The 21,572-nt window shown below is 39.0% G+C and overlaps 1 protein-coding gene across 2 annotated transcripts in view; it reads left to right on the top strand.

Moving 5' to 3' along the window:
- Window positions 1–21,572, top strand: part of Dmxl1 (Dmx like 1) — a 110,056-nt gene that overhangs the window by 11,190 nt on the left and 77,294 nt on the right. For both annotated transcript variants that reach the window (XM_042672496.1, XM_042672497.1), the window contains exons 6-15: window positions 1,959–2,025; window positions 3,376–3,554; window positions 6,129–6,318; window positions 9,486–9,654; window positions 12,534–12,746; window positions 16,739–16,992; window positions 17,084–17,768; window positions 17,856–17,977; window positions 21,246–21,335; window positions 21,419–21,521. In XM_042672496.1, coding sequence (XP_042528430.1) covers window positions 1,959–2,025; window positions 3,376–3,554; window positions 6,129–6,318; window positions 9,486–9,654; window positions 12,534–12,746; window positions 16,739–16,992; window positions 17,084–17,768; window positions 17,856–17,977; window positions 21,246–21,335; window positions 21,419–21,521 — 2,072 coding nt within the window. The remainder of the gene's footprint in view (window positions 1–1,958; window positions 2,026–3,375; window positions 3,555–6,128; window positions 6,319–9,485; window positions 9,655–12,533; window positions 12,747–16,738; window positions 16,993–17,083; window positions 17,769–17,855; window positions 17,978–21,245; window positions 21,336–21,418; window positions 21,522–21,572) is intronic.

Raw genomic sequence — 21,572 nt, 5'->3', positions numbered from 1 at the left:
AGAGTGCTTGCCTTGCATGCCTGAGCCCCTGGGTTCGATTCCTCAGCACCACATAAGCAAAAAAGAAAAAAACCGGAAGTGGCGCTGTGGCTCAAGTGGTAGAGCGCTAGCCTTGAGCTGAAGAGCTAAGGGTCAACGCCCAGGCCCAGAGGTCAGGCTCCACAACTGGACCCCCCCCCCCAAAAATAATAGTTTTGTTATTTTATAAATATACTTTATTTGTATAAAACCTAGCTTATTTTTAAAAAGCCTGTGATATGTCTTTTCTTTTAAACCATTTCTCATGTTCCAAAAAGATACACACACACACACACACACACACACGCACACGCACACGCACACGCACACACACACACACACACACACACACTCTCACACACACACTTTTTATTTTGTGCCAGTTCTGGGGCTTGAACTCAGGGCCTGTGTGCTATGTTTAAGGTCAGTGCTCTTCCACTTGAGCCATGGCTCTACTTCCAGGTTTTTTTGGTGGTTAATAGGAGCTAAGAGTCTTGTGGGCTTTTCTGTTGATGCTGGCTTCAAATAGGATCCTCAGATTTTAGTCTCCTGAGTAACGACGATTACAGGTATAAGCCACCGGTGCCTACCAACCATATATATTTTTTAAGAAGTCAAAGAGAAAAAAAAATTAATTTGAAATGATATGACATTCCTCTTTGACCTGTTTTGCTAATAGGTTTAGTAAAGATTCATCTAAGTATGAACTTGGATAAAGAAAAAGCAGTAACAGTGAAGTGCTTTGACATCACTGTATGTGCTGCAGTGAGACGGAGGGCATTGTAGGGTGATGAGCCAATGTTCCTTTTAGAGGAAAGGCAAATGTATGCCCAGCAGGTAGGTGAAGGTAGCCAGTTCAGAACATGATTGCTCTAAGTCCTTTATCAATGGATACGTAACATTTCCCAGTTGAAACTGAAATTCATACTAGTTTGTTCTCTTAAAATGGTATTACAATATAGGGATCCATGGCTCTGGAAATTCCATTTCCAGATTTAAGAATGAAAGAATTTTTTTTCTTGCACTATAAGGCTGTAAAGATTTTTTTTTTGGTCAGTCATGGGGCTTGAACTCTGGGTCTGGGCGCTGTCCCTGAGCTCTTCAGCTCAACGCTAGTGCTCTATCACTTGAGCCACAGTGCCACTTCTGGTTTTCTGTGTGGTTTATTGGAGATAAGAATTTCACAGACTTTCCTGCCCAGGCTGGCTTTGAACTTTGATCCTCAGATCTCAGCTTCCTTAGTAGCCAGGATTACAGGTATGAGCCACTGGCGCCTGGCTTAGGAAATAGTTTTTTTTTTTAATACTTAAAATTTATCTGGCTAACCACTAAAGAAGTTTGCCTAAAAGTGAGGAGTGGGCTGGGAATGTGGCTTAGTAGTAGAGTCCTTACCTAGCATGCTTGGAACTCTGGGTTCACTTCCTCAGTACCACATAAACAGAAAAAGTCAGAATGGTACTGTGGCTCAAGTGCTAGTCTTGAGTACATACAGGCTGAGGAACAGAGCCTAGGCCCTGTGTTCAAGCCCCAGGACCAGAAAAAAAAAAAAGAGGGGTGGCCTTGGCCGGGCGTGGTGACGTGTATTTCTCAGTGTATGAGACAGGAGGACCATGAGTTTGAGGCCAGCATGAGCTACATAAGAAGATCCTGTTTAAAAATAGGTGTAGGACTTTGGGAACTGGAATGTTGTTCTGTGATAGAGCATGTGCTTAGTTAATTCAGTCCTCAGCACCAGCTGAGAGCGGCCTACTTTCAGTCCTAGCTCATTGGGAGGCTGAGGCCGGAGGACAGCTTGCTTCTGGGAGTTTAGAGACAGCCTAGGCTGTGAAACTTATCACAATTTTTTTCTATCGAAAGAAATTACTAAGCATAATTTCAAGACCATTGAATTTTTGAACTGATTTTTCTTACAAATCATTCCTTATCTATTTAATTTACAGAACTGCTTCACAAGTTCATTTAATGAAATTCTCACCAGATGGAGAATTTTTTGCCACTGCTGGGAAGGTAAATTGTGAAAATACTACTGTCAAATTATGTGTTTATACTTTATTTAAAAAATGTAACTACATTAGCCAGCTTCATCCTTTTATTGAACTTGAAAACATTATTTTCTACTGAAAATGTTAAATAGAAAAGAGCAGCTAGATATTGCAGTGTTAAAGGCTGTATGATATAATGGAAAAATAGCTTAGGCCTAAAGGCTGGTCTAGGTATAACTGCATCAGCTTTATCATGGTCACAGAATAGTCTCTTTGAGCCTATTTCTGCTCTCATGTAAAATTAGGGTAATATCACTTACCTTATAAATTTCTAATTATTGGGTGAATTTAGACAGTACATACAAAGCAACTATAGTATGTAACCAAGAAGTTGTGGCTCCTATTTATATTACTTTATAGCTGACCTATGTAGAAGGCTGCATTTAAAATGTAAGACTTTCTAAGCTTGCTACAGAGACATTTGTGAACATTTTTCACTTCATATACCTTGTTAATAATTGTTGGTTTCAGAATACTTTAATTCCTTGAAATTATTTTCTTTTTAATCATTGGTTCACAGAGCAGTTTGTGAACCTTTAGTGGTCTCAAATTAAGAGTTCTCATGACTCAAAGCCTTCTGCAAACAGTATGAGATACTCTAACCCTTCAAGATTTTCTTATTGTTATTTGTTTATTTTTTCTAGAGAGCGGTGAAGCTGTATTCTGATTGACTTTACAATTATAATTTAAAAGCAGTACCTAGTACTTGTCTTCCTTTGTCTTATCTTCCTATATAGGAATCATGATAATTCACAAAATAGCCTTTTCAGGAATTAGATATCTCTATAACTCTGTTGCTGTTGTGGCTTTCTTCTTTGATATTTGACTTAAGGGAAAATAAACTCTTTCATCTTTCAGTCTTTCTTAAAACTGTATTTTCCATACTATGTGCTAATTAGCAAATATTGTATTTGGAACACAAAATACATATATTCGTTCATTTTGATTCTCAAAGCAAAATTCAGTAATGCTGATTTAAAAGTATCATAATCATACATCTTCTCATTTTTTTATGCCCAACCCTTTTTCTTGTCCCCAACTTCTTGCTGTTGAGAAGAATCACACTTTTGCTATTTGACTTTAGTTTTGTTGGTTTATTTTTTGTTGTTGTTGTTTGTTTTTTGAGACAGGTCTTGCCACATAGTCCAAGTTGGCCTGGAATTCACCATGTAGCCTCTGCTGGGCTTAAACGGCTGATCCTCCTACTTTCATCATCTGAGTGCTGGGATTACAAGCATACGTCATTGTGCCCAGCCTGCTGTTTGACTTTAGGTTTAATTCTGATCTGGATATTTTTGTTTTTGTTTTCCCTTAGGATGACTGTCTCTTAAAAGTATGGTATAATATAGAAAACTGGCGGACAGCTGTTACCTCTCCAGATAGAAGTTCAGAAAAACAATCCCAAGGAGAAATTGACTTTTCTTTTGTATATCTGGCTCATCCTCGAGCAGTAGATGGATTTTCCTGGCGTAAAACAAGCAAATATATGCCTAGGTCAGTGGATTGGTTATTTCCTTCTGTATGTTAAGACAACATCTTCATTGTGACTTTGCTTTTCTCACTTTGTGTCCGAACCTCTTAAGACTTCTGAGCCTTGGATGATGAGAGACAATGACTATGTGGCCCCTTGTGACCTGCGTACCTCTGAACTCAAACTATGACAACTTACCTCTATGTCATATTTTGTCAGAATTGTGTACAATTTTTTCTCTGTTTTGTGTCTACTTTTTTTTTGTCCCTTCTTGCATTTGGTAATTTCTAGTACGTGTCTCCTCTGGTTTCCTTTCTTTTTTTTGGGGGGGGGGGGAGGTCCAGTCGTGGGGCCTGAACTCTGGGCCTGGGCGCTGTCCCTCAGCTCTTCAGCTCAAGGCTAGCGTTCTACCACTTGAGCCACAGCACCACTTCTGGCTTTTTTCTTATGTGGTGCTGAGGAATCGAACCCAGGGCCTCAGGCATGCAAGGCAAGTGCTCTACCACTGAGCCACCTTCCCAGCCCTGGTTTCCTTTCTTAAAGATAGCTTTATTCAGAAGATATAGTATAAGTCCTCAAGTATTTGACTATTCCCAGCATCTCTGAGGGAATAGAGTAGGTTCATACCTTATGATATCTTCTATGGAATTAGGTGTTAGTTTAACCCACACAAACACATATGTGCATACTGCTATATTTCCTTTCTTTGTCTTAGTCCTTGAAAGACACTACCACGCTGAATTTTGTCTATGTCTGTGTGAAGTTAGAGAGGCCTGTTACTTAAGTAAATAGACCTCATGTCAGTTTTCACTCTTGTTACACCGTGTAGGTTTACCATTTCACTATTCTGCCGATTTTTTCACCTGAGACATTCTAAGCTGATTTGTGGTAGTGTATCTAGATTATTTGTTAACTCTATTTTGTTCTATAGATATAGATTTTTTTTTAAGGCTATAGTGCAGTAATTTCTGTCATTACTTAGCCTAACTTAATAGAGGTAAGAGGGAACAACACTCCAGGAGAATGTTTCTTGTTTTTTCTTTCTTTTTCTCTTTTCCTTCTTTTCTTCTGGGACCAAGATTGGAACTTGATGATTTGCTCATTGGCTGGTGCTTTACCAACTGAGCCATGCCTCAAATCCCAAAAGCGTTGACCATCTCTCTCTCTCTCTCTCTCTCTCTCTCTCTCTTTCTCTCTCACGCTTTGCTTGCTGGCTCGCTCACTTTGCTGGCTTGCTCGCTTTGCTTTCTTTCTTTCTTCCTCTTCTTCCTTTTTTCCTTCCTTCCTTCCTTCCTTCCTTCCTTCCTTCCTTCCTTCCTTCCTTCCTTCCTTCCTTCCTTCCTTCCTTCCTTCCTTCCTTCCTTTTCTTTCTTTCCTTTCTTTTGTTGCAACTGTTTATATTTTTAAGAGGATGTGTCCTTGGGCTAAGTAAGATCATTGCCTGGACAATCTGTACTGTTTCAAAGGCAACTTCACCTTAAGCTTCACTGACTACTACTGCTCTGGTCCCTTCTAAATCCTATATAAAAATGTGTTTCAAATGGAATGAGGTAATGCCATGGGTTAACTCTTGATTTGAAGTTTAAAGGAAAAGGAACCAAGACAGACATGCTGTTTTCTCATTTCTTTTCTTTTGCTTTTAGTATAACAGGGTTAAAGTAGGGAGAAATAGAAAAAGGGAGAGAAACATTTCCTGCTCCCCATGTAGGACATAGGAGTTAAAAACTACTTTTTTTTTTTTAATCAGATAGACTTCTTTATCAATCTAATATAAAATATTAGATTTCCTTTTTCCTGGCTTTTTCTTTCACTTGGATATTGGACCCAGGGCCTTGTACATGTTTGGCAAATGCTCTAAGCACTGATTTGTTTTTTTTTAATTTTTCTTTCTGTAACTCACCAACTTTCCTGATAAAGCCTTAACCTGATTGTTTAAAATCAGGTAGATGTTGTGGAATCTAGTGCTGGCTACAAGATATTGTGACTTTTTTCTTTGTCTTTTTCAGACTTGCTGAGTTACTAGTAGAAGCTTTTTGTTGATAGGATTTGAACAGTTGAATTCTGATGCTTATGGGGTTTGTTAATGTATATGTAATTGATTTGTACATTTAATTTGAGGAGGTCTGAAGAAGGAAATGAAGTGGAAATTAAAGATGGCTAAGAAAGGAAGTGTTTAGTGTTGATTTTATTGTCACTTGTCTTGCACTGTATTGCCTTGGCCTAGGTAGGCAAGGAGTGGTCCTTGCCACTTATTAGGGGTCAGTGTGCCAGTGTTTTTACAGAAAGTAAAATATGAACCCATATGAAATAATAGCCATCCTCTGAATAAATCAGAATTTTTTTATTACACGATGTATTTTTTTTTCTTGCTTATCAACTGAGAAATTGTGGTTTGATCTCTGTTGTTTATTTGTGGGAATAATCTTAAATTATTAAAATGAGCTACTATAAAAGTGGGGAATATTTACTGTGATATGTATGTATTTTCTTCATTGTTAAATTAGTTTTTGCACCTAAATATTTAGAAAAACATTGTAGAATATTTAGGATACTCTTTACAATGTCTGTTCTTGCTTCTAACATCTTTTTCTCCTTAGGGCTTCTGTATGTAATGTACTATTGACCTGCTGCAAAGATAATGTGTGTCGACTTTGGGTAGAAACATTTTTACCAAATGATTGTTTGTTGTACGGAGGAGACTGCAACTGTTGGTCTGAACCGATTAATTTAACAAATAATTTCAAAAGAAATGCTTCCAGTAAAGAAAGAGTTCACAATGCTCTAGAAGTAAGTGTTTTTGTTATTTCCTACAAATTTTACAACCTACTGTATATTGACTTTTTTGTAACCTAGAAATTTTTGTCTTAAGAAAAACAAGTCTCGGAATTTTGTTTTTAATTTTAAGTGGTTATACAAAGGGGTTTCAGTTCAAAAAGTTAGATTTATGAATACAACACATTTTGATCAGTTTTACCCCTTATAATGTTCTCCCTCAGAAATTTTGTCTTGTTCAAAATATACACAAGAATTTTTCTAAATGTTGCTGACATGGTTTATATTAAAATTCAAAATTACTACATTTTCATCAGTTTCTCTGTCTGCAGCTTGCATATCAGGTTGTCAGAATCTTGGGTTTACCATATGTACCATATGTACATTTTAAGATCACTCCTTTTCAATGGGCCTTTTGTAAGTGTTTTTGCTAATTGATATGGTACTGTGTGGGTTAACATATTCTATGAGCAATCTAAAACTAAAATCTAAATGGAATACCAGAGTTGGTTTTTTTAGCTCAGTTTTCATAATATGTGTTAAAGGCATAATGATTTCTCTGAGATGATTTTTTTAAAGATATCTTAATTTTCAAAGTCATTGATCATTTCAACAAGGAAAATTAGCAAGTATTGAATGATGCATGTGAAATTGTTTAAAATTGGCTACACTAGTTTTAAATGAGTGTAAACAAATTTTGATATTCAGAAAAAAGTACTGTCCTATAAAATACTTGTTATCAATCATACAATAACAATTCATGGTGAGGTTTCATTGAAATCATTGATCCTGTGCATTAAGTGCATAAACTACAACAGTAATATAATTTGGAGAATGTTGAAATTAAAAGTATTACTCTAAAAATTTTTTTCTAAGTTCATAAAACTGCCTATGCTTCTTTTTTTCTTTCTTTTTTCTTTTTTTATTGAAAATACTGTACAGAGGGGTTACAATTACATGGGCAAGATAATGAGTACATTTCTTATCAAGCATTGTAGCCTCCTCCTTTGTCTCCCCAACTGCCTATACTTAAGATGTTACTTTTAGCTTAACTAATGATAACAAAAGAATGATTCTGTTTACTTTGCTGATAACATAAATTCCCAGTTGAGAATGTAAAAATTTGACTGTTAAGATTTATTTTCTTTTAAGACTTAGAGTAGACTAGTTTATCATAGTCTATTCTACCAGAACTTGGTCTGCTAGTCTTTATTTTACTAATGAGTTTTGAAGAGCAAGGTAAGTTTTTAAATGTTTGGACTTGATCTCAGGGCCTGGGTGCTGTCCCTGGGTTTTTGCCAGGCTAGTGCTCTACTTCTGGTTTTCTGGTGGTAATTGGAGATAAGAATTTCTCGGACTTTCCTTCATAGACTAGCTTAAAACCACAATCAGTCTGAGGACTCTGATCTCCACTTAAACTACCAAAAAAGCTGGAAGTGGAGCTGTTCCTCAAGTGCTAGCCTTGAGCACAAGAAGCTCAAGGATGGCACCCAGGCCCCGAGTTCAACCCTAGGACCTGCACCAAAAGTAAAATAAAATTTAAATAAATTATATGTGTGTGTGTGTGTATGTGTGTGTGTGTGAATCTTTGTGTGGCTGCAGAGCATTTATTATTGAAATCTGAATGGTATCTAAAATGGCTCAGAATATAACTGAGTGTGTATTATATCATATAGTCCACAATAGATAAAATGACTACAATAATGACTGCCTGAAGCCCCAGACTAGGAATTTGAAGAGTGTTCTACATGTAGCTCCGTCTTTTTTTTTTTTTTTTTTTAAATTAAAGTTTATTAGAGTCTCACAGACTTTCCTACTCCTGTGGGCTTCAAACTGCAGCCCTCGGATCTCAGTCTTTCAAGTAGCTGAGGTTACAGGAGTGAGCCGCTGGCACCTGGCTCTAAGTTCTGTTTCTTGTTAGCTGTATGACCTTCGGTTCTATTAAACTGTGTTATTGTATGAAAGATGAACTGACAATATTTTCAAAGTACTTCATGGTATGATATGATCTTGGAATACTTGTAAATTTTGAAATACTATAATATGTGGTAATATTCAGTACTTTACAGTCATGCGAGTGAGTTGTGGACAGAGAGGATAGTATACAAAGAGATTTTAGTGCTCATAGAAACATCGTTAGAAAAATTTTTATACTTTCAAGCCAGAGAATTAATTTTAAGAAAATAAACCATTGCATGTTTTCTCTCATGTTAAATAATTAGCTAAAATTAGTTTATTAGTAAATACCTTGGGTGGTATTCAAATGTACACAAATGTATTAACTGAAAATTTTGAAGATTCATGGGAGAACTCAAATAATGTTATTCCTTAAATAGGCAAAGTCATAGTTCTACAAAATAAACTCCAGAAAATAGGTGCTTGAAAGGAGTAGGTATGGAGCCAAGAGGAGGGGGGTAGACAAATTAAGAAAAGCAGGGAAAATACGATCAGAAATTCGACATAGCCAGGCACTGGTGGCTCACGCCTGTAATCCTAGCTACTCAGGAAGCTGAGATCTGAGGATTGCAGTTTGAAGCCAGACCAGGCAGAAACTCCACAAGACTTACCTCCAGTAAACTACTCAGAAAAAGCAGGAAGTCGGCTGCTGTCAAGTGATAGAGCGCTAGCCTTGAGCAGAAGGAGCCCAGGGACAGCACCCATGTCCCAAGTTCAAGCCCCAGGACTGGCACAAAACAAAATGCAATGTATACCTTACAAAATTAAGAAAAGTGAGGGAAAGAGGGTAGGTTGGGAGGGATGGGTGAGAATGTTAAAAATGACGACAGTGGTCAAGAAACACTGTATTCATAAGCTGCTTTGTTGGATGGCAACTCATTTGTACAACTAAAGATAATGAAAATATTTTAAGAAAAGAGAACAGATAAAAATTGCCAAGTTCAGGCTGGGAAGGTGGCTCAGTGATAGAGTGCTTGCCTCGCATGCCTGAGGCCCTGGGTTCAATTCCTCAACACCACATAAGAAAAAAGCCGGAAGTGGTGCTGTGGCTCAAGTGGTAGAGCGCTAGCCTTGAGCTGAAGAGCTGAGGGACAGCGCCCAGGCCCAGAGTTCAGGCCCCACGACCAGACCCAAAAAAAAAAAATTATCTGGAATAGAATATATGTAACTTGTGTCAGTGTATATGACTTAATATAGGCATTCATTAGTTTGTTGTTATTTCACAGATAAACCTGAGGCATTTTCGGAGAGGTCGGAGGAGGTCACTTGCACTTGTCGCGCATACTGGCTATCTGCCTCACCAACAGGATGCACACCAGGTCCACAGGAACACTCCACTGCACGCCAATGCACTCTGCCACTTTCATATTGCAGCCAGCATCAACCCAGCCACAGGTAGTGAAGCACAGCCAAAACGTAGTTTGGAAATTTAGTGAATTGATTTTATTGTTACAACTAAATTATGTTTCCTTTTTTTTAATGTAAATAATACATTTAGTTTCTGGAGGTGATTTTCTTTGACAGTTTTTCATTGTAGCAAGTTGACTAGTTTCTGTTTGTTTTTGTTGCTTTTTCTTTTTTTAAATTTTTATTTGCTTTTTCTTTTCTAGTACCAGAGTTTGGATTCAGGGCCTTGTGCTCAACTTTCTTGCTCATGTCTGGCACTCTTCCAATTAAGCCACACTTCCCAGTCTGGCATTTTGCTGATTAATTGGAGAGTCTCCAGGCTTTTCTTCGCAGGCTAGCTTTCAATGGCAGTCATTCAGGTCTCACCCTCTTGAATAGGATTATAGGCATCGTCCACCAGCACCTAGTTTATTTGCTTTTTAAAGCCACGATTTGATTCATAATACACATCTTTATAAGTCATTGAGATTCATTGTTAGCTTATTCAACAGTTAAGATTGGAACTATTACCTAATAGAGATTAGTACCACAGAAATAATACTTTATAGTCATTTTGTAGTTGAAACTCTTGTGTTTGGTACTTATTCTTCGGATTTATTTCATAAAGAAATATGAAATATGTAAAAGTTATAGCTGGAAGAATTAAGAAACTACACTGAAATTTGTATTAGTAGAAAAAGTGAAAGGTGCCAGGCGCCGGTGGCTCACGCCTGTAATCCTAGCTACTCAGGAGGCTGAGATCTGAGGATCATGGTTCAAAGCCAGCCTGGGCAGGAAAGTTCGTGAGACTCTTATCTCCAATAAACCACTAGAAAACCGGAAGTGGTGCTGTGGCTCAAGTGGTAGAGCTCTGGCCTTGAGCTGAAGAGCTGAGGGACAGCGCCCAGACCCAGAGGTCAAGTCCCACGACTGACAAAAAGGAAAAGTAAAGAAAAAGTGAAAGGTCTTTGAATTTGGAAATTTATGTGTTTATCCCTTTAGCAAATATTTTATATGAGTAGAAAACTCAGTGGCACAGTCGAGGCTTTTAAAGTAGAATCTTGAAAAATTACTTAAAAATTACTACAACATTTATACATGATAAATACTGTGTATAAAAAGTGGGAAATAAAAGCTTCCTCTTTTACCTTACTCCCCCATAGTCCTCTCTAGAAAATGGTCACTATTAATGACAGTATATTGTACAATATTCCTAAGCATTAATTGAGTGTAACCTGCTTGCTAAGAGCTGGAAATGACAATTATTTAGGGGGACATAGCAATAAACATTGTCTTTTAGTTACTTGAATAAAATTCTGTTCATCAACGTGAGATGTACTCTGCTAGGTCAAAGTGTTGGTAAATGTATAGTAGTAATGAAATGTGTTTCTGGTCTTCTTAGGATGTACTAGATTGAAGTAAATAAGGTATCCATGAGCCAACAAATATAACTAGGAGAGTATAGAATAATTTTTGTTAAAAATTATTCTAGGCTTGGGAAAGATCAGTCATTGTTATCAAAACATAATGAAAGTGGTTATAATACACAGTTAGCTGTAAGGTCATTGGATTAATTTTGAAGATCCATGTTAGGTAAAGGATAATATGGGGGAGGAGGTATAGTTTTTTAGCACCTCAAAATAAATAATGGCAAGATTTTGAAAATACAGCTTAATGGAAGGGGCACTGTGGCTCAAGTGATAGAGTGCTAGCCTTGAGCACAGAAAGGCTCGGGGACAGTGTCCAGGTCTTGAGTTCAAGCCCCAGGACCGGCTAAAAATTAAAAAAAATATTTTAGCTGCACACTGGTGGCTCATGATTATAATCCTAGCTTCTCAGAAGGCTGAAATCTGAGGATCACAGTTCAAAGCCAGCCCCAGCAGGAATGTCCATGAGACTGTTATCTCCAGTTAACTACCAGAAAATCAGAAGTGGAGCTATGGTTTCAAGTGATAGAGTGCTAGCTTTGAGCAGAAAAGCTTAGGAACAGTGCCTGAGCCTTGAATTCAAGCGTTGAATTAATGACCAACGAAAAAAAGAAAGAGAAAAGCAAGGAAGCTTGAATTTTGTCATTAATGGAAAGGCTTGAGAGTTTATAGACAAAGGAAAGTTAATGTCAGCATGGGAGGTGAAAAAGTTGTTGCTGTTGAGTTGGGCAGTGGTGGTTTATGCCTGTAGTCCTAGCTTCTCAGGAGACTGAAACTTTTAAATATGTATATATTGTAGACATTTTTCCTCAGGAGCGTATTTTTTAGGACTAAAGTAAACATAAATAGTTAAATTTTGATATATGACCTAGAGTATATAATTTTATCTCTTTCATAATAACCATATTGAGTTTGCTACTTAAATGTGTCTGTTGAAAATAATATTGACAGCTGACACTTAGATCATGATTTGAAGGCAGTCAGGGCAAAAAAAGTCCATGAGACTCTATCACCAATGAACCACATAAACTAGAGGAATGAATTTGGGAAGTCGAAACATAAGTGTAATACCACTTTAAATTTGTCCAAATTCATAGACTGTACAACCCCAAGGGTGAATCTTAAGGTAATCTGTGGACTCTGAATGCTGGTGATATGTCAGAATGTGCTTATCAGTTATAACAAACACACCACTTGTGGTCAACGTTGATAATGGTAGAGACCATGCTTAATATGGAATGCAGATAGCAATTTCTGTACTCTTCTGTCAGTTTTGCTGTAAGTCTAAAACTGCTTTAAGGTAGTCATTTCGGTTAACAGAAACTAAAATCTAATTAAAAAGTGGAGAAATGTTTCTCAGACAGAAGATAAGTGTAGTAGTCAACAATCAGAACAGGAGATCTCAATGTTTTGTATACCAGAATGATAACAATTTTCATTTTGTGGATTTTTTCTTTATAGACATTCCACTTCTTCCATCTATAACATCTCTGAGTTTAAGGGAAAATCAAGAAGAGAGTGGACCTTTTGTAGTACACTGGTTAAACAATAAAGAGCTGCATTTTACTTTGTCTATGGAAGTCTTCTTACAGCAACTTAGAAAAAGTTTTGAACAGCCATCTTCTGAGGCCAGTATGGAAGACTCCAATCAGGCAGATGTAAAATCTGATGAAGGTAAAGCATTAAGGAAAATGAATATTTTAAAATTATATTAAAAATAGAAACAGGTTTTTGTTTTGTTTTGGTGCTACTGGGGTTTGAACTTGCCCTATGCTTGCTAGGCAGCTGCTCTGCCGCTTGAGACATAGCTTTTATGTTAGGGTAAAACTAGCTATTGTTAGAAATACAAGTCCAAGATTACAATGCATAATACAGATGTGGACTAGATGTTCCTTTTTTGCTTTTCCTCCTTCTACATGGTGGTTTAAGACCTCAAAGGATCTCCGTTCTTGTGAATTTTTCAGCCCTTAAGACCGAACTGCCCAAATTGCTGTCTGTAGACTGGCAGGATCAGGATTACCTGGAGTGTTTTAGGAGTGCATAATCTCAAGGTGGGAGCTGGTGCATCACACTCTCAGAAGGCTGAGATCTGAGGATACCACTGTAAAACCAGCATGGGCAGAGAAGTCATGAGATTCTTACATCCAATTTACCAGCAAACATCCAGAAATGGAAGTTTGTGTCAAGTGGTAGAGCATCATCCTTTAGTGAAAAAGCCAAGCAAGAGTGTGAAGCCCTGAGTTTAAGTCCCAGTACTGGCCCTAAAAGAGAAAGAGAAAAGAATGGAAAGAGTGACTGCCCTTGTCTTGTTCCTGTCTTTATAGAGAGTTTTTCCCATTTTTTTTATGGTGTTAATTGTAGGTTTATCATATATAACCTGTGTTATGATGAAATACATTCTTTTTATTGCTTATTTGTTCAGGGAGTTTATCAGTCTTGAAGGCAGGCTGAATTTTGTCAGAAGATTTTTCTGCTTGTATTGAGATGCACATATTATTTTTGTCCTTTATTCTATGTTTGTGCCATATTTGTTACATTCTTGATTTGCAAATGTTGAATCAAATTCTTGCATCCCTAGAATGAAACCACATTGATAATGGTGTATGATTTTGTGTGCCTGAGCTTTTGTTGGGAGGCTTTATTACTACTTTTTCATAGCTTGTTATAGACAGTTTTAGGTACAGACTGATTCTTTTCAGTATAAAGAGACAATTTTTTTAAATGGAACAATGGGTATTCATTTTTAAATAAAAATAGTATTCTTCAATTTTTTTGTCAGTCTTGGGGCTTGAACTCTGGGCCTGGGCACTGTCAGCTCTTCAGTGCAAGGCAAGCGCTTTACCACTTGAGCCATAGCACCACTTTCATTTTTTTTGGGGGGGTCTGGTCGTGGGGCCTGAACTCTAGGCCTAGGTTCTGTCCCTCAGCTCTTCAGCTCAAGGCTAGCACTCTACCACTTGAGCCACAGCGCCACTTCCGGCTTTTTTCTTTTTGCTTATGTGGTGCTGAGGAATCGAACCCAGGGCCTCAGGCATGCAAGGCCAGCGCTCTATCACTGAGCCACCTTCCCAGCCCCCAGGGGAGATAAGAGTCTCATGAACATTCCTGCCCTGAGTAGCTAGGATTTATACATGAGCCACTGGCACCTGGCTTGTTCTTCAGCTTTTTGCTTTGGTTATACTGAGGTTTGAACTCAGGGCCTTGTGGTTGGTTGCTAGGCAGGTGCTCTACCACTGAGCCACACTTTGAGCCAGCCCTGTTTTTGTTCTCATGTCCTGCCAGGTACAAACCTGGACCTCATTCTGCCTATTTTAGACTTCCTGTCATAGCTAGGATGACTGGGGCTGCACATTGCTGGATTTAGCTTCTCTCCGTGAGGCAGTCTTGTGGGTATTTCTGTTAGAAAATGCCCTGGCTGACCTGGAACCATGATCTTGTCAATCTCGGCCTCCTGCATAAGTGAGGATAACAGGCATACACTACTATACCTAGCTGTGAGTTGAGAAAGGTGTCTATGAACTTTTTTGCTTTTGCTGGCTTTGAAACACAATGTTCCTACTCACAGCTTTCCAAGTAGTTAGGAAAACTGGTCTGATCTACCAGTGCCCAGCTAGAACTTTTCAACTTTCTTACTAATTTTAGTATACTTTCTCTAAGAAGAAACTTTTAGCACTTACTGATAGTCATTTAGATAGTTAATTTCTTTTATTTTGTTTTATTTTTTGTGGCAAGGTCTTTTTTTTTTTGGGGGGGGGGGGGTCCAGTCATGGGCCTGATCTATGGGCCTGGGCTCTGTCCCTCAGCTCTTCAGCTCAAGGCTAGCGCTCTACCACTTGAGCCACAGTGCCACTTCTGGCTTTTTTTCTTTTTGCTTATGTGGTGCTGAGGAATCAAACCCAGGGCCTCATGCATGCAAGGCAAGCGCTCTACCACTGAGCCACCTTCAGGACCTGTGGCAAGGTCTTATATATCCAAAATTAGCCTCAAATTCAGTGTGCAACTCAATCTGGCCTTGAACTTGTAATTCTTTTGCCTCAGACTAACTGCCATGATTAGAGGTGCCACTATATGCAGTTCTTCTATGTTTTAGTTTTTTTTTTTTGTGGCTGACTGTTCATGTTTTTTACCCAATTTTCTGTTGTCTTTCATTTCCTTACTTATTTGTATATCTTTCCTTATTTTCCTTTAAATCTGGTACATAATCAAAACATTTTTAAGTGTATCTCTCTAAGAAAGGCTCTATATTTGTAGCCAAAATTTGAGGAGGGAAGTAAAGGAAGCTGGGATTATTGAAAGAGGTTAAGGATGTATGCATGTTTACCTGTGTTAAAATTTATGTTTAATTTACTGATGTATAAAGGGAAATCTGAAACATGGGCCCTATAAATGTAATTCTTTGAAGTGATTGCTTTAAGGTGTCATGTTAATTACAAGCACATGCATCTAGAAGACAAGTTAAGTTTTTCTTTTTTTGGGGGTCCGGTTGTGGGGCCTGAACTCTGGGCCTGGGTACTCTCCCTCAGCTCTTCAGCTCAAGGCTAGCTAGCGCTCTACCACTTGAGCTACCGTGCCACTTCCGGCTTTTTTTCTTTTTGCTTATGTGGTGCTGAAGAATCGAACCCAGGGCCTCATGCATTGCAAGGCAAGCTCTCTACCACTGAGCCACCTTCCCAGCCCCACAAGTTAAGTTTTTCACATTCATATTTGAGTAAATCTTGTACTATGAACAAAGAATAAAGTAAAAAACATGCTTTAAAAATTAAACGCTGAAGCCGATCACCGGTGGCTCACGCCTGTAATCCTATCTACTCAGGAGGCTGAGATCTGAGGATCACGGTTCAAAGCCAGCCCAGGCAGGAAAGTCCGTGAGACTCTTATCTCCAATGAACCACCAGAAAACCGGAAGTGGCACTGTAGCTCAAGTGGTAGAGCACTAGCCTTGAGCTGAAGAGCTGAGGGACGGCACCCAGGCCCAGAGTTCAAGCCCCATGACCGACAAAAAATAAAATAAAAAAATTAAACCCTAGGTTATAATCCCAGTTGCAGTTCTCTCATTTTTTCCATGAGGAAATTTCAAGTTTAGAAAAGTAGCTTATCTTAGTGAAGGTTAGCTATGGACATCTGGATTTAGAAACCAGTTTACCTCTTTTTCCAGTTTTATTTGTCCTTCTACTAGTAATGCCTTGACTCTTTCCTATAGACATCAGATTTCTGAGGTAACTCTGGTGACTTTCTGCTTTTGGGATAAAGTTTTTGAAAGGCAGACCATTTCTTGTTAATGTTAAAATTCTGTTTTCCATCCTGAAGGCATATATAAAGCTCTTTTGTGTGTGTGTGTGTGTGTGTGTGTGTGTGCGCGTGCGTGCGTGCGTGCGTGCACGTGTGGTCTGGGGCTTGAACTCAGAACCTAGGCACTGTCCTTGAACTTTTTGCTCAAGGTTAACACCCAGCCACTTGAGCCACAGCTCTACTTCCAGCTTTTTTGATAGTTTTAGTGGAAATAAGAGTTTCACAGGCTTCCCTGCCCAGATTGTCTTCGAATCATGATTTGAGATCTCAACCTCCTGGATAGCTAGGATTCTAATCATGAGCCACTGGCACCCAACTTAAAGCTTGTAGTAATAGTCTCAGTTTATTTACTTGGCTCATGAACGTTTTGCTTATAGAAATGGATGATGGTGCTGATGATCTGAAAATAAATCATGAAAAGAAGGAACTGGGAGAAGATAAAATGGTACCAAACTCAAGTTTTGCACCATTACCATCAGCTGCCATTGATCATGAGATTGAAGTACTTCTGTCTGAATGGAGCAAAAATGCAGACATGCTTTTCAGTATCCATCCCATGGATGGTTCTTTACTAGTTTGGCACGTAGATTGGTTGGATGAATACCAGCCTGGAATGTTTCGCCAAGTACAGGTACAGTTATTATGACCTCTAAGGAGTTATACTGTTTTGTAGTTGTTTTGTACAATTCTATTTGTTCTAATTCTTGCTTTCTTAATTCTAGGTGTCCTTTGTTTCGAGAATTCCTGTAGCTTTCCCTACAGGTGATGCAAACTCTCTCTGTAAAAGCATAGTAATGTATGCTTGTACCAAGAATGTTGACTTGGCTATTCAGCAAGGGCGACAAAAGCCCTCTGGCCTCACTCGATCTACATCAATGCTTATCTCTTCTGGTCAAAATAAATCATCTAATAGCTTAAAATTAAGTATTTTTACCCCTAATGTTATGATGATTTCAAAGCATGCTGATGGCTCTCTGAATCAGTGGCTAGTAAGTTTTGCTGAGGAATCTGCTTTTTCTACAGTTCTTAGTATTTCTCACAAATCCAGATACTGTGGTCATCGTTTTCATCTCAATGACTTAGCTTGCCACTCAGTATTGCCATTATTACTGACAACATCGCACCATAATGCATTAAGGACACCAGATATTGATAACCAAAAGAAACCTCATGATAGTGTAAATATTGAAGAATGTTCTCTGGTACACCAAAATAAAAGCACTGCTGATGTGGCATTTCAGGATCCCAATGCAGTTTATAGTGAGCTTATTCTTTGGAGGGTTGATCCAGTTGGGCCATTGTCCTTTTCGGGAGGAGTGTCTGAGCTTGCCCGGATCAATTCTCTTCATGTTTCTGCCTTTTCCAATGTGGCATGGCTTCCTACTCTTATACCCAGTTACTGTCTCGGTAAGCATTCTGATTTTCATTTCAGTATTTAGATTTTCTGACACTGTTACCGAAGGCCAAGTTACAAATGTTGTAAATGCTTTCTAGGTGCATACTGTGACTCTCCTAGTGCTTGCTTTGTGGCTAGTGATGGACAGTATCTGAGGTTATATGAAGCAGTCATTGATGCCAAGAAACTTCTGTGTGAGCTCTCCAACCCAGAAATTTCTGTACGTTACTGCCTTTTAAAACTGGTCTAAGTATTAAATGATATTTTCAAATACTTAACTGTTCTTGCTGGGCGTGTCTAGGTTTCTGACATGTAAGTCATGATCAATATGTCTTTGTTACTATTTTCACATTTGTATTATATCTATTTTACAATGATTCTAAGCTGAAGAAACTGTCATTCATTTAAAAATTAGAATCTAAGCCAGGGATATAGCTCAGTGCCAGAACACATTCAATTCATAACATACACACAATAAAACTAAGAGTCTGCTCTACTACAATATGTGCTTCTGTAATACTTCTTTGCTCATAGATAAATGGAGACTAATGGGAGCATTGCGTGTAAGTTGTTAGTTCTTTTTCTAGATAAAAGTAGTGCTAGAACAAAAGGAGTAAAAGTTTAATCTTTTTTTTTTTGGTCCAGTCGTGGGGCCTGAACTCTGGGGCTGGGCACTGTCCCTCAGCTCTTCAGCTCAAGGTGATCACTCTACCGCTTGAGCCACAGTGCCACTTCTGGTTTTCTAGTCGTTTATTGGGGATAAGAGTCTCACAGACTTTCCTTGCCCAGGCTGGCTTTGAACTGTGATCCTCAGATCTCAGCCTCCTGAGTAGCTAGGATTACAGGCGTGAGCCACTGGTGCCTGGCTGAGGCCCACTTTTTTTGTAGGCTGTGGGGCTTGAACTCTGGGCCTGTGCACTGTCCCTCAGCCTTTCAACTCAAGGCTAGCACTCTACCTCTTGAGCCACAGTGCCACTTCTGGTTTTCTGGTGGTTTTATTGGAGATAAGAGTCTCACGGACTTTCCTCCCCCTGCTGGCTTTGAACCTTATTCTCAGGTCTCAGCTACCTTAGTAGCTAGGATTACAGGCATGAGCCACTGGCGCCTGGCCAGGCCCACATTTTAAATTATGATATTGGAACACTCATATATACTCACATCTACTTGTGAGAATATGTTTTTAGAAGGAAGTATTCATGATAGCCAAATTAAAAAAATTAAACACACCAAACCTTTTCACTAAGGAACATTTATTAAGTACTTCTGTTGCTAAGCATAGTTCTAACACCTAGTATTCAGTAGTGAAGACAAAGGTCTTTCTTACTTTCCTAGAAAAGTTGCATGCAAGCCAAGCGCTGGTGGCTCATGCCTGTAACCCTAGCTACATAGGAGGCTGAGATCTGAGGATCGAGGTTCAAAGCCAGCCAGGGTAGGAAAGTCCGTGAGACTTTTTTTTTTTTTTGGGGGGGGGGTCCGGTCGTGGCGCCTGAATTCTGGGCCTGGGCACTGTCCCTCAGCTCTTCAGCCTGAAGGCTAGTGCTCTACCACTTGAGCCACAGCGCCACTTCCAGCTTTTTTGTTTTTTGCTTAATTGGTGCTGAGGAATCGAACCCAGGGCCTCATGTATGCAAGGCAAGCGCTCTACCGCTGAACCACCTTCCCAGCCCACTGTGAGACTCTTACCTCTAATAAACCACTAGAAAACCAGAAGTGGCACTGTGGCTCAAGCAGTAGAGCACTTGCCTTGAGCTGAAGAGTACAGGGACAGCACCCAGGCCCAGAGTTCAAACCTCATGACTGACCAAAAAAAAAAGAAAAGTTGCATGCATAGACAGATACCTTAGAAGAACAAAAGAATGGATGACAGCCACATACATTAAATTGTTTAGTAGTAGGTTAAAAGGTAGATGAGGCCAGGTGTCTGTGGTTCATGGCTATATTTCTAGCTACTCAGGACACTGATATCTGGAAGGCCATGGTTTGAGGCCAGCTCAGCAGAAGACTTCTGGGAACCCCTAAGAACACTGTCATTTTAGTAGATTCTACATTGACTTCGCAGAGGAGCATGGTAGTGATTGAAAGAATGAGCCCCGAAGCAAACTGAGTGGGTTTAAATCCTAGCTTTCCCTTTCCAGTTCTGTGACCTTAAGAAAGTTTCATTGTCTCCATTGTTTCATTATAAAATGAGAATAATAACAGAATAGACACCAAGGGCCATTACAGTTGTTAAATGGGTTAAGATGGGTAAAGCATTTATAATAGTCCTGGGTACACACAGAAATCAATCTGCCTCTGCATATTTTTAAATATAAGGACAATGGACCAGGCATAATGGCTTATGCCTGTAATCCTAGGTACGGTGGAGGCAGAAACCCGCATGATCACAGTTTGAGGACAGCCAGTGCTAAAAGTTAGCAAGACTTCAAAAATAAATTTAGTGTGACGGTTCATGCCAGTAATCCTAGTTATATGGAAAGCATGGATAGGAAGGCTGTTAGTGAGATTGGTTGCATAGTTTGATGCTTAATTTTTAAGACAGGGTCTTGTTTCTACTCAAATGCTTACCTAAACTGTAAACTGTAATTTGCCTTTTTTGTTTGTTTGTTTTGTTCCTGGGGCTTGAACACAGGGCCTGCGTACTTGGACACTGCAAGCCTCTTTTTTTTTTTTTCCCTCAAGGCTAGTGCTCTACCATTTGGGTCACAACTCCATTTCTGGCTTTTTTTGGGTCATTAATTGGAGATAGGTCTCATGGACTTTACTTCCTGGGTTGGCTTCAAGCTGTGATCCTCAGATCTCAGGCTCCTGAGTGCCTAGGATTATAGCTATGACAAGCACCCTCCATGATCTGCTCTTTTTTTTTTTTTTTTTTCCCCTCAGTCGTGGGGCTTGAACTCTGGGCCTGGGTACTGACCCTCAGCTCTTCAGGTCAAGGCGAGCGCTCTACCACTTGAGCCACACTGCCACTTCCAGCTTTTTCTGCTTATGTGGTGCTGAGGAATGGAAACCAGGGCCTCATGCATGCGAGGCAAGCATTCTACCACTGAAGCCACCTGCCTAGCCCCTGATCTGCCTATGTTTTAAATGTTCTTTCTGAGAAGGAATGACAGGCACCTACTACTGGAGTCTGACTTTTCTGCCTGTGCTGAATCAATCCTGTGCCTCAATTCTCCCAGTATCAACTTTCCACATAACTTAGGTTGACAGGCACCTACCGCTTCACTCACCTAGGGTTGAAAAGAAGTCTCATCCAACATCTTATTCTCAGCCTCCCCATTTAGCTAGGATGGCAGCTTTGGGATGTCAGTACTCAGCTGAGATGTAACTATTACTCAGGCCTTTTTAATTCCTAGTGAGGTAAAATCCTAGAGTATTAATACTTGAACTATGTGCAGCCCACTTGAAAATTATTTTTATTGTTGTGCTTGAAATTTCATGTTTATGCTTACTGAATTAAAATTTTAATTTGTTTTATTTTTTTTTAATAGAAATATGTTGGGGAAGTGTTTAACATTGTTAGTCAGCAGTCAACAGCCAGGCCAGGATGCATTATTGCATTAGATCCCATTACCAAACTTGTAAGTATTATATGCTGCTCTGTAGCATTAGGTAAACAGTACACACATCACATCAACTTATGGTAGTATTTATTTACATTCAGCATGGCCGAAAAACCCAGCTTCTTCATGTGTTTCAAGAAGACTTCATTTTGAATAACTTGGAGAAGAAAAGTCTGGGGAAAGATAGCATTCCATCTGATACAGGTAAAGAAAAATATCAGAATATGTTAGGCAATTAATAAAGATGGATACATG

Source organism: Dipodomys spectabilis, unplaced genomic scaffold (genome assembly GCF_019054845.1).
Source record: "Dipodomys spectabilis isolate Male_0828 unplaced genomic scaffold, ASM1905484v1 ptg000714l, whole genome shotgun sequence".
Classification (NCBI taxonomy): domain Eukaryota; kingdom Metazoa; phylum Chordata; class Mammalia; order Rodentia; family Heteromyidae; genus Dipodomys; species Dipodomys spectabilis.
The sequence above is the reverse complement of the archived record's forward strand: the minus strand, read 5'-3'. Positions and strand labels throughout refer to the sequence as shown.